Raw genomic sequence first — 15,842 nt, forward strand, 5'->3', positions numbered from 1 at the left:
TTGTAAATTGTGGATTGGCTTTCACGAGTCAGGAGATGAGTTACTACAGTTCTGACTTGTTCTTGTAGCCACATTTATATTTATATGGCTGGTCCAGTTCAGTTTTTGGTCCTCTTGACGTTGGCAGTAGGAGCTTCAGCAATGTTAATACCATTCACTGTCAAGGGGAGATGACTGGTTTTTCTCTTTTTGCAAATGGTCATTGCCTGTTACTTACATAGCTTGAATGTTACTTCCCACTTAACAACCCAAGCTGAGTACTGTCTCGGTCTTTATGTTTATGTATATGGACTTTCGGTAGCTGAGAAGTTGCGGACTATGTCAAACATTTTGCAGTCACCTGTGAACATCCCCATGTATGATTTGAGAGAGAAGAAACGAAGCAGCTGAAGATGGTTGTGATCAGGATACTGTCTTGAGTAATTTCTGCAGCAATGTTCTTGGCACTCAGACATACTGGCTCTTCTTGTCAATCAACAAAATACAGAAAACCTCTGCAGAGATACATAGCCAGTTTACACATCCAACTGATGACAAACGTAACTGCAGAGTTTTACATTCTAGTACTTTTGTAATGTAGTATACCTGAATATGCTCCTTCAACGAATAAAATACAACCTGTTCAGAACTTGTAGCCATTTCTAATCAAACAGTTAAATGAATTTTATGATCTTTTTAAGGATGTAATCACATGGCATATAATCTTCACCTCAACAGTTTTTAAAACTGTCTTACCTTCATTCATGTCCTATATATTCAGTCAGCAATAAAAAACAGAAGCAGAAATGCACAAACATGCTAAAGGCTAATATTTTGCTTTCAGACAAAGGTTTTACTGGTTTATACTAGCATATCAAAGCAGTGGAATTTGTTCTTCACCATCACGAAAAGTAAGCATTTGAGACATTTTTCGCCCCCACAGAACAGAAAACAATATTAACTGTGGGTGGGTATAAATTATGAACCATCTAGTTGTTTATCAGTGAAGTGTCCTAACTAGTTAAGATGTGAGAAAAAGAGTACATTTGACAGACTGTACTTACCTCTCCAAGGTAGCAGATTTGTTTATGTGCAACTTCAACAAAAACTTCTATGATCAAGTTAACAGTCTCAGGTGTATTCTTGTAAATTTCCATTAAACCAATACAATTATTGAGAAAATCCATTAAAAAGGTGAAGAGAATGGCCACATTGTCTATTTGCGTTGCTTCAGCTATTCCACAAAGCGCCTCCAGTGTAGCAATGATCTCCTGTTTCACCTCTTCTTCCTGGCAAATTTGCTGAAAGTTTTCTTGGTTTATAACATTTAGAAATCGTTGTTGGAGTGGCTGGAGAACCTAAATATTTTGTTAAACAAACACAACAAAGTGAATCACCACGGATTTTTTCTCATCAATCAACATAATCAAGATTCGTAGCTATGATCCTTTTCTGGGATGACTGAAGCATGTGAAGGAGTATCCACTTAATTTTTAATTGAAAATAGTTCTGCAATATTTCCACTGATAAATCAAATAACCAATGTCAAACAGGCACAAGTCTAAATTGTAGCTCAGCTTGCATTACAATTTTGATCTCCCTGATCAGAGAGCTGGGGTATTGCCTTGTACAGCTTACATAAAGGTAAAAGATGCCATTGTTCTACTGGATCACAGGCCCGCTGTCTCATTAGAGACACACAACTGGTGGTGAGTTAACTCGAGGGTCACCACATTTCAGGCAAAGGGAGACGTTGATGACAGTCCCTCACAGTAACCCTTAGCCAGTGCAGAAACTGAACCCATACTGTTGGTGTCACACTCTGTCACAAAATTGTCATCCAGCAAGTTGAGCTAAGATACTCCCAGCTAACATTCACATGCACATTAATGTAAAATAAAATCTCAAAACACCTTACAGGATCCGTATAGAATTTATGTTTACACAAAATTATGTAAGGTATTAACTAAATGACCAGTTGATTTTATTTTAAAACAAAGAAAGATTTTTAAGGAATGTCTTAAAAGAGGAAGGCTCGATAGAGACGTACAGAGGGGGAATTCCAGGGTTTAGGTCTTGAGCCATGGTTTAGAATTTGTTATGTATACGGTTATCCATAAACTGACTTTAAAGGATCACGGCAATGATGTCGAACAAAATCAGAAATTCAGCCAGGTCAAGCTTTCATCTGAACACAATGCATGATGTCGCTTTTCCCACAGTGATCTATTAACCTCTGAAGCCATAATCCTTTTTAAACAGTATGAACTTAATACTAATGACCCTTAATACTTGTGTGCAGAAGAGTTACAAAATTGGTTCCAGAAATGAGACACTTGAGTTATGAGGATAGATTGTAAACATTGCAACTTGGAAAGGGGATAGCTGAGAAGAGATTTCATAGAGATTCTCAAAATCACAAGTGAGCTGGATAGAGTGGGTAGGGAAAAGCTATTCACATATGAAAGAAAAAATAGAACGGGAGAGCATAGATTTCTGTACCATAACAATTCTGCGATTCAGTCCTTTGTTTATAGCTTTAAAATCAGATACCGCTGTCCACGTCTCCTCTAGTTCTGTTCTGAACGTGAACTGGGCTTCACTTAGTGACAGAAATTAGTTGGTGTAGTTAATTCTGCCTGCACTGACCATCTTCTATCACTAGAGGCAGTCTGATCAATTAAAACCTCATCAGTTACGAGGACTTGCTATACAGTTGAGAAGCATCTAAACAACAAAAACTACACATTACCTTGGGCAATCTGCAACCATTTACGCACGCAGCTCTGACTGTCTAAAAAGGGAATTGATATGTGGTGAAACAGAGCACAGATATCCAGAGAATATGAGTGTAGAAGAACTTATATGGTTGAACAAATGTGTAATAATCCCTGCATGTCAAGTAAATAGACGACGATCTTAATGACACAGCCAAAAAGAGAAGGATGCCAGCAGAGCTTCAGTCACACATGCTGCCTGGGAAAGGTGGCAGTTGTAAGAGTTTAAGCGAATTTCCCCCATCAAGTCAGTTATCTCAATGCGTCTGTTGATATTGAGTGAATGACCAATGGCAGAGGGGACTGTCTGTAAATTACGTTAACTAGATCACAAAATAAACAGTGCACTCGCTAAAAAGGGACTAAAGAACGTTTAGTTGTCACTTTCTTGGAGATCAAAGGCATGTTAAATTCAGTCAAGTCCATTCTCCTAATCATCTATCGTAACCGAATCTCGTGGACATGGACATGTTAGTGTTTGTGTCTTAGATGTTGTTTTTGCCTCAAATCAACAACACAGGAGCCCAGTCAGTCTCTCATACGCTCATCCACTAAGAGAAGGCTCACTTCTACCAAGAAATTAATAATATTTTGCTGCATTTCATGATGTCATACTGCTCATTGGATAGTAGCTAGTACAGGGTAGAGAAAAGTCCAAAAAGACATGCAGAGTAAGAAAGTAGCAGGAATAAATAACTCAAATATGTAATGCAAAAACGCCAAGTAGCTCCTACATAACAAAAAGGCCAAGTGATTAATATACAAGGCTCACAACTCAAATTTTCCTTAGATCATAAAGAACCCAGCGAGAGAAGGGAAATCTTTTGAGTCTGTAACAATATTATTCCATTCATTTGTGGAGGTGTATCAAATAGATCTGTCTCAAAGGCATCCAGCAGCTGCTGGCACAGTGCCTGCTTCATTTCTACATGGGTCAGGATTAGCAGTGCTACCATTAACCTCTTGATCACGTTTGGGAACACCTATTCCCCATTTGTACTACAAAACTGTGAATCTCACAACATATTGTCACAATTTACAAAATTCTGCACTCGACTGACTTGTGTAATTATCACTGTGAATCTCATCTGCAACACTAGTGGTTTTACAAGGAAGCAGCAAGAGCTGCGGAAGCAGTGAGAATCCCTATTCATTCAGCAATCGTACTGTTGCTTGCTGCTGCTATAAAAGTATCACTGACAGCTCCCAGCATATCATATTTGCATGAAGGAAACTGCACATGCCATGCCAAATGAGTGCAAGCCTATACAATTCCTCAGGAATCTAGAAATCTTTAAAAATGTGATGGATACCTGGCAAGTTAAGACAGCCCTGTCAAATTGTATGACTTGCAATGTTCTGGTAAAAAAGATATTTTGTTTCATGTGATCAGTTGGTGGCATAAAAGTTAACACCTGTGGCTTCATCCTTTAACATAGTAAGAGCTGTATTTGCCATAATTTTGGTTTCAGACATGACTGCAATGTTCAGATATCCTTCACTGATTCCAGATTGAAGTGTACTCTTTGGAGTCAGAGCTTCTGAAAATGATTTCATTAATTGTGTCTAGGCCATCCAATCTGCTGGATGGGTAGTGTTGAGAATTGTGGCTCTCTCCTAATGCTGGTTCGTTAATCTTGGTTCCCCCACCAACTTTTTAATCACACGACTTCCACCAGCACGTGAATTCTCCTTGCACAGTTCTCAAATACTGCCTCAGCAAATGAAATGTTTTCCAAATCTGCCCACCTGCAAAACTTTGCCCTTTAAGAGGTAATGCATTTTTTTTGGAAGATGGGAATGCAGACAAAAATAACTGAACTTAGGATATGATGTGACCGTTTGCACACAACGACCGTTTATTATCGCATACAAAATCCCCAAGCTATATATTTTAGGTTATCAGTGTAGGCGGCTTGATTTTATCTGTACTGAATGGAACATATATTTCAACAGAGCAACTAGAGATGCAAGTGAAAGTAAATTAATATCCAAGATCAGCTGCTTTGGTGGAGACCAGTGGATTGAGCATGAAGTTTCTTTATGAATCTGCTCTACTTTAGAAATATTTAGTTCAATATTTTACCTTAGATACGCTAGAAACCTCCCCAAATTTTGGCAAAATTGTCAACTTTGTCCACATTCCAGTTCTCACCTCTGTCCAATACTGTTGTTTTGTTTCTGTATCCACATGAGCAAATCCTGCCAAAACCAGTGCTTTCATCAACGTTCGTTGTACACTGCTGGGAAGGTAGTTTAGTGGTGGACTTCGACTTGCATATTGTTTTGCCAAATTCCACCAACTTTCACATTTTATTACTAAATTGGCCCTAAAAGGAAATGGTTATCAATTAAAACTACTGGAAAACTATGTGCAAATCGACAGCCATTATCTGAATGTAGTTATGACTTCATAAATTAATATTATAATTGGCATTAAAATCTTGAACAAAAACAAGCACTTGCTTGGAAAAAAAAATACGTATTCTATATTTCATTGTATGATATTAACTGCTCACAAAAGAAATGCAATGCAAAATGAAAAGGCCTATTCTCCCAAAAATATACTTTTACTATATCAGTAGGTTTAGAGTTAGAAGTCTTTTGAACACTTATTTGATTATTTTGGAATATATTTGGGGCATTCACACTTTTGAACTTTTATATACAATACACTTTAGAACATTAAAGTCACTAATCAATAAGCTGCTTGATGAATTACTCCAAGTTAAAAGTCAATGCAATCAGTTCTTTTCATAAAGGTTCAAATGGCTGCATGATGATTGCCAAAAAGCACAACATAATTTTCTTAATGAAATCACATTTTTGAGTGCTGGCCACTGCTCGAGGCTACACACAATAATAAAAGCACCATCGGCTTCCAATAAACTATCCTTTAGTGTACAAGTCAATTCAGTGAGGCAGTGCGTGGCTAAGAATGGAGAAACAACTAAAGAAGCCATTATACGTTCTTACCCTGAAAAATTACATGCAAAGTGAATCAAAAAAGAGCTTCATGGAAAAAAAAACAAATGGTTCTATAGACATTAAAAATTAAATACAATTTAGGAACTTCTAATAAATAAAACAGAATACAAGAGCAAAAAAGTCCTGATAATTTAACACGAAATGATGATTAGGTCACATCTGAGATACTTTGTGAAATTTTGGGTTCATTAATAATGTAAGAAGACACAGTAGCTTTGGAACAAATGAAACATAGATTTACCGGGAAGGAGGATTTAAATTACGAAGAAAGCCACTAAGGAGCAGCTATATTCTAAAATTTTATATATGGTATCCTCCCAGGATCCAAAGATGTGCAAGGTAGGTGAATTGGCCATGCAATTGCAGTGTCCAAGGTTGTTAAGGCTAGGTGGATTAGCCATGCTAAATGCAGGGTTAGGGTAGAAAGGATGGGATGTCCTTTGAAGGGTCAGTGTGGACTCGTTGGGCCAAATCCCTTGCTTCCACACTGTAGGGATTCTATGATCTATGATAATGCTAAATCAAATAGCACTTACCAAAGGGTCCGTATGAAGAACATGAAATGTGGATAAAGGAGGAAAATGGACCTGCAAAAACTGGCCTACAAGATAGATTTAAATTCAATGCACACAAGGGTCAAATGGACCTGGACCAGCTTTGGTCTATAATTTCAATGTTGGTTATTCCTTTAAATGCCACACAAAAGAATTGAAGAATAAGCTTCTAATAGTGGCAATATAAATAGGGAAGAGGCAAAATATTGCTCAATAAAAAATGATTTGAGAAAAATTAACCGTTGAAAGTTAGCTGTTAAATCAGGACAACTAACGAGTTTTGTTTTGATATTACTATCTGCAGAGTACTCACCGTTCTCTCCTCTCTACTAGTGTTACAAGGAGTTGGACCGTGTCATTTGCCAGGTCCTGTTCTGCAATCCACACTGAAAGATTACTGATAACTTTTTCCAGAAGGTAACCAACAATCCACTGTGCACCTTCAGTATCTGCACCAAATGCTGTACTTAATGGTAAACTTATCTGTAAGGAAAAACGATATACTTCTGCAAAGTAGTATTGATGCTTATTCACCTGTTTAGGTTAACAGGACACTTAGTAAAGCTTTATTCAATAATAACAGGGCACTATCTTCATGTTCTTGGGAAGCCACAAGTAAATTTGTCAAATTATTTTTATATCATTATTAATTTTGTTGCTTTTCAAACCCACTCTGATTTCTTTAAAAACTACTTCCAAATTTTTCACTTTTGAGTTGTTTTGCACATTGCATCTCATGGTACTTCTCATGTCTATAGAATAAAGACAATATAGCATATGATCATCATTTCAATATCTCAAGTTTGTAGGGACAGGCTGTGCACAAACAGTAGGCAATTGGTAAATCAAATGTATTTCTCAGGGGGGCTGTTTTTAGAGAAAATCAAATTACTGAGAAAACCTCTTCTAATAACATCATGGGTTCTATCTGAACAGGTAGCGGGTATCTCAGGTTAGCTTATTACATAGAGCACAGGTCCAACAACGTTGCATTCCTTCAATAATCAAGCTTCAGACTAAATTTGGTGCTCAAGTCCTTGGCTTAAACCAATGCAAACAACTAACTAGGACTTTAATCTTGTTTGCATAATTGCAACTGCCACAATACATTCTGATCTTCACTTCTTTGTTCCCCAAACACCAGAAAAAGATCCCTTTAGCTTGCTATTCTTAGTCAATTCTTTTACTCTTTCATAAATAAGGGACAGAAGACAAAGATAAAATTTCACAATGTAATGCAACATAACCAGTAACTTAGGAAATTGAAAATGTTAATTAAACGACCAAACCAAATTTATTGATGATTGTCCATCCAACAAGCAGTTGCTCAAACCTAGGAACGTTCTTTGATGTGAAAAGAAAACTTAATACTGTGAATAGTTTAGTCTCTGCTTTATAAAAACCACAAAGGATTTGGAGAAGATTAAAAAAACTCTTGGATGGATACAGCACTATAAAATGACAGATAACAGGAAGACTGAATAAGCTGGGGTACTTTCTAGAAAAGGAAAAAAAACTAAGTGGTGACCCAGCAAAAATCTTTAAAATGATAAGGGGATTCAATAGAGCAGATACAGAAGCGTTTCTGCTCTGAGGATTCAAATGTTAGGGGCTATAAATATTAACTAATCATTACTAAATCTAGTAGCAAATTAAGAGAAGCTTCTTTACCCAGAGTTTGGTAAAAATACAGAAAACACTACAAGGGAGTTTTGAAGTTAGGTGTGAAAACCTGAAGCGCTAATCCTTTTCAATTCTTGTAAAAGCACATGCTGAAATATTAACTGTTTCCAGAGATGCTAACTACACTAATAATTTAAATGAATTACTGTATTCCCAAGAAGAGATACCGATACTGATCCAATCACCTATGGAATGTGTGATTCCAATACTGTGCAGGGGTAAAAGGGCTTCATGCCAAACAGTGGCCCAAAAGCATGACTTCTGTTGGATACACATGAAAGGGATGGATGAAGAATTCTTCAAACTTTCTTAAAATCAACCTATCAATTACACAGAATTGCTCCTACCTGAAGTGGACAAAGAAGCATCATTCTACAATAACTCATTACATCCAATCTACCAATTATACAGGTAGGACTGAACGTACTTTTTTTTAAATCAAAGAAAATCAGCAGTCAGGCTAATATATAGGTACAAAACAGTGAAAAATATAAAAGTATAAACCACAGTCTACTTTAAAGCTTATAGTCATCAAAGGGATGCAATGACCTACCAGATACAATACTCATCCAGTTATGAAGAGGAACAGGCACATACTACAGGTCCAATTAGGGGGCATGCATAAGAATTTAAAAATAATTAAGTGAACATACTAGTATAGATAAGGAAGACCAGATCTGAAGGAAAATCCTCAAAATTGCTTAAGAAATGGCAGTTTGTAAATCTACAAGTATATTCGTTATTAAACACCTAAAAAACCACACAATTCCTCACCTGATCATAAAGTTTTTCATCTACTAAAAGGTAGGTCTTTGTCCACCGTTTCAGGAACCACATAATATCTTTTCCCATTTGTGGACTAAGGAGTTCTGCTAAGTTTGCCCTTGTGGCTCGAGACTCAACTTCTGAAGCTCTCAGCACAGCAGCTAACAACCTGGAAATTGATATTTCAGGTCATTTTAAATAGGACTTAGAATCAAGATGGTTTGTCACATATAAAGCAGTTGTTTAATATGAAAGATATGGGCAAGAATTATCCAACTGATAGCTTAAATTGCTGTTTTATGATGAAAACTGGCTGAAGATATTTATTAAACAATTGTTCTAACTCCAGAGCGGAGGATATGAATAGAGATACATAGATGGAATGTTCAACTTTATTTGGTGTGTAATAAATTCAATTTCAGAATGGCCACCTATTATACATGCTCTTGACCCATTCCTAGTCCTCCAATTTTCCATTCCAATTAAGTCCTCGAATCTCCCACAATTTAAAGTTCAACCAATAACAATAAAACAATGGCAAGTGAACTGGAAAAAGGCAACGTAAACATCAAATTTAAAATATACTTCTACAGATAACTATATTAAAAAGAAAAGTAACTGTGTATATTATCAATGACCAACAAAAGGACTGTACACCTTTAGCACAAATTTAAATATAAAAATCTTTCATAGAGTGAGAATCCATCCAGCACTATTACTAAAAAGTTATTGAATGACTTGAGTCTGATGGTGGACAGGCACTGGGGAGTCAGGTGGTGAGGTACTTACCAGAATCTCCAGCTTATTGCCAACTCCTCAAAAATACATTCTGATCAAGAGTACCCTTCTGGATGTCGTAGGTGGGGAATTTAATGAAGATAATGCTTTTGCAAGTTAAGGGAAGATAATCAGATTTTCTCTTGTTGAAGATGGCCATTTCCTTGCACATGTGTAGCATGAATTTCATTTGTTTTATTACTCTCAAGAGGTCCCATTGTTATTGTTACGACAGGATAGTGTTTTAAATTATGATGATTAGTTTCAGACAAATTTGTAAAATCTACCATACTAATTTTCCTTCCAATCAAATAATTTAAAATAACCTCTTACCTAATCACAGAATCTGTTCTGTTACATCCTGGAATGGAGGAAGCTTTTTCCCCTGGAGAACCAAGAATCTGAAGTGTTGTGTTAATGTCAACTTCAGTGGCATGCTTAATGGAATATTCCATTATCTCTGGAGGTATAAGAGGAGTCTCTCCCTGAGTATCATCAGCTAAGAGGTAGCCTAGTAATGTTAACAAAGATACCAGATTATAAGTACTGGTTTTGTATTCTATAATACTAATTTCATATATATATTGATAGGCCACAATGTACATAGGACCAAAATAAATTTCATAGAACAAATTAGCTCATGAAACAGAAAAAAATTATAATGCAACTCCTTAAAGCACACCTGTTCCTCCACACACATTGATTTCCAAATCATGATTCTTTCAACTAAATGGGACCTTCGTTGTAAAGGTACAAATATCCTGCCTATGAATGTGGAGCTATTCACAACAAAAATCCAAGTCCATCCACATCATTGTGAAAAACCAATCTGAAAGACTGCAAGTATAAGCCTTTTTCAAATAATCTGTCTCCTTGAAATGCTTTAGAGGTGGCTAATTATTACCGCAGTTACCTATGATCTCAAATCAGCACTCAACCTTACCAAGAATTGTCTCTCCTCCAGCATAATACACCCACTTGGATTCTCAGAAGCATTAAAGGTAGGTTATGGTAGCACATAATTTGAAATGATAATTTCAAAGCAATGAGTTGTACAGATTAAAGATTGTAAAAAGGTTTGGTGATTAGCAAATTTAGTTACAGCTATGTTAGAGAATCTAAGTCAAAAAGAAAAATATAAACAACCATTAAAAACTTGAATGATTTAATATATTTAAAATGTTATAATCCTTCCCCCACTTACAGATAACATTTTTAAAAGAAATGAATCACCATTACATCACTGGAAAGCAAAATCAATGGACAAGATATCATTTTTTCAAGAATTTATTGTAACAAGCAAATCAAACCAACAATTTAAACATTAATTTATGAATGAGACTACAAATAAAAAAATACATTTCATTCTAAATAGTCTATACAAAGATACACCATACAAAACTACAAATTCTCCCTCTAGGGAGGCACATAATGCTTTAAGTTCAATTACAGGGTCATTATTCCTAGATGGAAATTCAGTTTTTATCCCAACAGGAGTTAGGCCCAAGTCCCTTCAGATAATAATCTCACCACAACAGACTCTCAAATTGCAAATGTTTCCAAGCCTCACCACTTGGCTGTCAGAATCCATTCCTGTCCTATGACCAGTGACATGTCTCTACTTCTTCACCAAGACCAGTGTCTGTTTTTTTTGCAACTGTGTCTTGATCCTAGATACAAATTCCTCAAGCTGTAATTAGATATCCCAATTATCATTGTTAACCTTTAAGCTCCATTCTGATAAGAACCGGAAAGAGAATTTATCCTTTCAGAAAGCTAATTGCCTCATCGCCAAAATTAACTTAGTTTCACTTTGCACTAGATTTTTCACAATTTATTCAGAAGTTAACTTACCCGTGACTAAAAGTAACCAATGAATATCCTCGTACAAATCATCTAGTACTTTATTATCCAATGATGCCGGCCCTGGTGATGAAAGAAACTGCTGCTGTTGTCTTTGTAGCTGACCATGAAGTCTTGTTACTCTATCTTCTAACAAGCTACAGCAGACAAAAGGTAATTTAGTTTATAAAATTACAGAATCCATACAATAGCATTTAACTACTAAATACTTATAACAAGAAATCTCTAAACACTAGTAAAAAGAAGTTATTCATTTTTGTTCCTGGTCATAGCACAGTGCAGCAACAGCTAGGATGCATGATTGGCTCTGTACAATTGCGCTGGTACAGAAGTGGACACAGTGCTTATTGCTATGCTTTTAAATTGGTCAATTTAATGAAAACTGGAACACATTTCTAAGGAAAAATACAAGAGCGTATGGGGAGGGCAAATAAGACTTATGACATTACACCATCACTGAATAAAAATCAAAAACTAACATTTATCATTTATCACATCATAATGCAAGATAAAATATGCTCTCATTTTTAGAAAATTTAAAATGTCGAAATGATACAGTTATTGAATAATCTTATGAACAACTTGATCAAACATATAGATGTCTATTCAACTCAATTTCGGATCATTTATTTTAACATATATTGTCCCCTGGAAAATATTAAATAGTCACAGGCTACAAAAAAAAATGTCAACCTCATGCACTACTATTAACAGAAAATTCCCATGAACAAAGGCATCATACTTCAGATGTATTTACACTTAATATCTGGCATCGCTCAATATAAACATTGTAGTCTTCTCTTTCAAAGTCTGACGTGTGTGCCTATCAGGCACAGCACATCTTAGTACAGCTTCTAAACTTTAATCCAACAGTTGCAACAATCACTTTTACTCATCAGAAATATCATGGAGAATGTTGACCTGCACAATGAGATGTGACAACCCACTCTCAGTTTCCATTCAGAACACAGTTGAACATTACGTTGCTTACCATGAAGTTTCTAAGTTGTTCACTATTGGAGCAAGGTTTACAACGTGCACATCTAATAACAAAAGGCTAGGAAAGCTGGGCTAACTTTGGGTAGACTTTCAATCTGATTTTTTTTTTTGGACAGAGACAGAGGAGCTTCCAGAGACAAGAGACTATAGTTGACGTGGCCAGCAGGGAAAGCTGCAATTTCTTTATGAACAACTGGCTCTAATCGGAGTCTCTGGTCAAAATACCACAACCCTTGGGACTTTAAAGATTTTGACCTGCCCAGACTGGGAAGAGAAATTAACAGCATTGATCTTACTGCTGGTAGTCAGTGCAGGAATTTACCCCCATCATGGGAAGTGCCTTTTAATAACTATTCACGATTATGACTAGATGAAGCAGGGAGGCATGAACCCATTAGAATCTGTTTTTGTGGAGAATGCTGTAACATAGCTAGTTGCAATAAAACATCAGATTTGATCAAAAGTATTAGTTGTCTACTGAGTAAAGTTAAGTTAATGCTGGTTTTAGTTTTAAAATAACAACTGCAGATGCTGGGGATCCGAAATAAACAAAAATAGAAATTGCTGGAGAAACTCTGCAGGTCTGACAGCACCAATGGAGAGAAAACTGAGTAAAATCTGTGGAGAGAGAAGCAGAGTCTGATGTGACTTCTTCAGAACTTCGGGTTAAGGGGTGCGCGGTTATTTGGTCTCATCTGCATTGGCTTTGCTATAAAACCATTCCTAATTGACAGCGTTATGTTACACCTCAACTTCAGTTTGCATGTGTTATCTCAATACCACTAACCATACTAGCCCATTGATCTAAATGAATGTACTACAGGAACAAGAAAAGGCTGACAAAGCAGAAATCATGTTGTATTGATTTCACTTTAGTTCGATAGAGCCATGGAAATATACAACAAAGTAAGCTGCCAGTTGGCACTTGGTGCCTGTAAATATTCTTTTCCAGACTAATACAAAATACTTTTACTTTCTTGCAAACTCCCAAGATACCAATATTGTCCTCTGCTTCAAATGTTCCAGATTCAGTCTAGTAAGGTCAGACAGTTGTCTTAGAAGTATAGATATGAGTTACACACAGGGGCCCAACAGAACTCCGTTGTAGCTACCTTTATTGTAGCAGAATTTGAAGATTCCACTGGGCAATTCTCCTCTGGTCAGAGCCTTCTGAAAATACTCACTTAAATCAGAGGATTTGGGAGGCTCTGCTGCAGTTTTGATTAGTTACACAAAAATTTGGACTACTAAAACTTTGACCAACTCCTGACTGAATAGTAATAAGACACTTGCCCCAGACCCTGACTCGAAAAACCCAGCCACAGTACCCAACAGTTATATCCATGCTCAGAATCCAGAAACAACCCCTCTATGCCTGCAGTCTGACTAGCTTTGATAAAAGAATAGGAAATAAGTTCAGTTTTCACGTCTAGTTGCCTTCAAACAGTCCTGATGTAGTGAGAGGATGGCGGTAAAGTCAGAATTGAGCTCAGCTACAATAGTCCCCACGAACTGATAGCCTATCATGCATGCTACCTTACAATTGCTTCTTGGGCACAAGACTGGAAACAGATCATCAGTGTTACTGTTAAACAGACAATGTATTCAGGATTGGGCAGCAATAAAACTGGGAAATAACTGATCTATTCTCAATCTGATTTTTCAGGGGAATAATAATTACTGTCCAGAACACATACTTAAAATGCTTCTAATTGCAACCAATTCCATGGTGATATGACTCTAAGATTTTGAGATGATAGTTTAGGTCAGTTGTATCAAATTCCTGTGCCAGTATTTTATAAACCTACCTTATAAGAAGAGGTATGCAGTGGTCTGCTGCTATTCTTCCTAGCATGCCTATACTTGCCAACTGGTCCGAGAACATTTCTCGGTCATCTTCTTGAATCTCACTGATTTCTTCCTCATCACGGGACGTTACACCATTGGTGGTCTGTATAAAGACAAATATTAGATATTGGAAGTTTTTAAATCTTCAACGTAAAGTTCTATGGTAAATTTGTTTACCTAAAATATTAAACATCAACTGACTACATATTTTGCCTCATTATTTTTACTTCTCTCTGAAATGGAAAAGAATGGAAATGGGTTACTTTTTTAAAATTTTTAAAGATTTCCTAGATGGTCAGTGGAGAGTATCAAGTGTAATTAACTGTTTATATTGCCCCTTTTTCCTATTCTGAACTTCACCTGGCCAAACTTGCTCTAATTCTTCCCCTGCCTTTCTTTCTCCAGTTTCAAGAACAAAACAGACCAAAAGTCTGTCTATTTCAGCCTAACATATATTTCATAATGGTCCACCAACATTACTCTGAATAAAGAATTCAAAATATTGATAACAAGTGAAAATGCTTCTCCCGTCCTTGGCATGCTGCAATGCTCCAGTAAAACAGTGAAAACAGGAGGAGCAACCTCTCACCTTCAAACTAGGTACGTTACAACCTTCCGGGGTCAATACTGAATTCAACACCTTCAAATTGCTTTGCTTGTTACATTCTGTCACAGTGTTCCCCCATCCTCTCTCCCCACCCTAGTGGAACCATCTGTTATTTGCAGTCTGGTAGTTAGACACACCACTGTTTTGTCAATCTCACATTCCAAATCACTTATTCTGAACTATCAACATCCTTTCTCACAGAGCAACCACCCTCCCACTCCGTTATTGCGTAAATATTGGCCCCTCCATATTTCACTTCAGGTGTGGTCCTACCAAAGAACCAGATAATTGTTGCGAGATTTATGATTCCTTTAAGCTTCATACCTTTAGCCCCATCATGCCCTCTTTGAACCCCTCTTATCCACAAGCCTGATCTCTACTCCACCAATGCTATTCCTACTTAAACTGCTGACCACTCAACTTCCTACCCTGGTTACCATGTTAATTGTTATTGTTAACAGATCTCCCTTCAGATTTAGTCCTCTCTGTCAGACAGGATGAACAAAAATTTCCTCCGAATATCACAAAGATGAAAGCTACTATTTTTCATTCTTTTCTTTAGGTATGAATTCCAACCCTCTCCCATACAAGTGTGTAAGATTAAACTGTTCACAAACCTAAGATCAATTTGATCCCAAGTTGGGGTTCTGGCCTCATTTTCACACCATTAGCAAAATTCTGCATCTCCATAACAATGCCAAATTATGCAATGTCTCAGCCACGCCTCTAAAGTTGATTGTTCCAATGCACTCCTTGTTTATTTCCCACATTGCACCTTCCATTAATTTAAGATTATCCAAAGCATTGCTGCCCATGTCTTAACTTGCACCAAAACCCATCAACAAATATCCTTGACCTTTATTTGGTGCCAGACAAGTAATGAGTTGATTTTTAAATTTTCATTTTTGATTTCAAATCTCTTCCTGACCTCCTCCCAACTCCATAATCTCTTCCATTTCCACAATCTTGAGAGATATCTGGGCTCTTGAGCATTCACAATTT

General features: G+C 36.7%; 1 protein-coding gene across 3 annotated transcripts in view; it reads right to left on the reverse strand.

The window, feature by feature from the left end:
- xpo4 (exportin 4) overlaps positions 1–15,842 on the reverse strand; it is a 121,549-nt gene that overhangs the window by 16,939 nt on the left and 88,768 nt on the right. For all 3 annotated transcript variants that reach the window (XM_048532221.1, XM_048532223.1, XM_048532220.1), the window contains 7 exons: positions 14,194–14,336; positions 11,378–11,523; positions 9,857–10,034; positions 8,756–8,915; positions 6,612–6,781; positions 4,912–5,086; positions 1,044–1,337 (listed from right to left, as the gene is read on the reverse strand). In XM_048532221.1, coding sequence (XP_048388178.1) covers positions 1,044–1,337; positions 4,912–5,086; positions 6,612–6,781; positions 8,756–8,915; positions 9,857–10,034; positions 11,378–11,523; positions 14,194–14,336 — 1,266 coding nt within the window. The remainder of the gene's footprint in view (positions 1–1,043; positions 1,338–4,911; positions 5,087–6,611; positions 6,782–8,755; positions 8,916–9,856; positions 10,035–11,377; positions 11,524–14,193; positions 14,337–15,842) is intronic.

The sequence above is a fragment of the Stegostoma tigrinum genome, chromosome 6 (genome assembly GCF_030684315.1).
Source record: "Stegostoma tigrinum isolate sSteTig4 chromosome 6, sSteTig4.hap1, whole genome shotgun sequence".
NCBI lineage: Eukaryota > Metazoa > Chordata > Chondrichthyes > Orectolobiformes > Stegostomatidae > Stegostoma > Stegostoma tigrinum.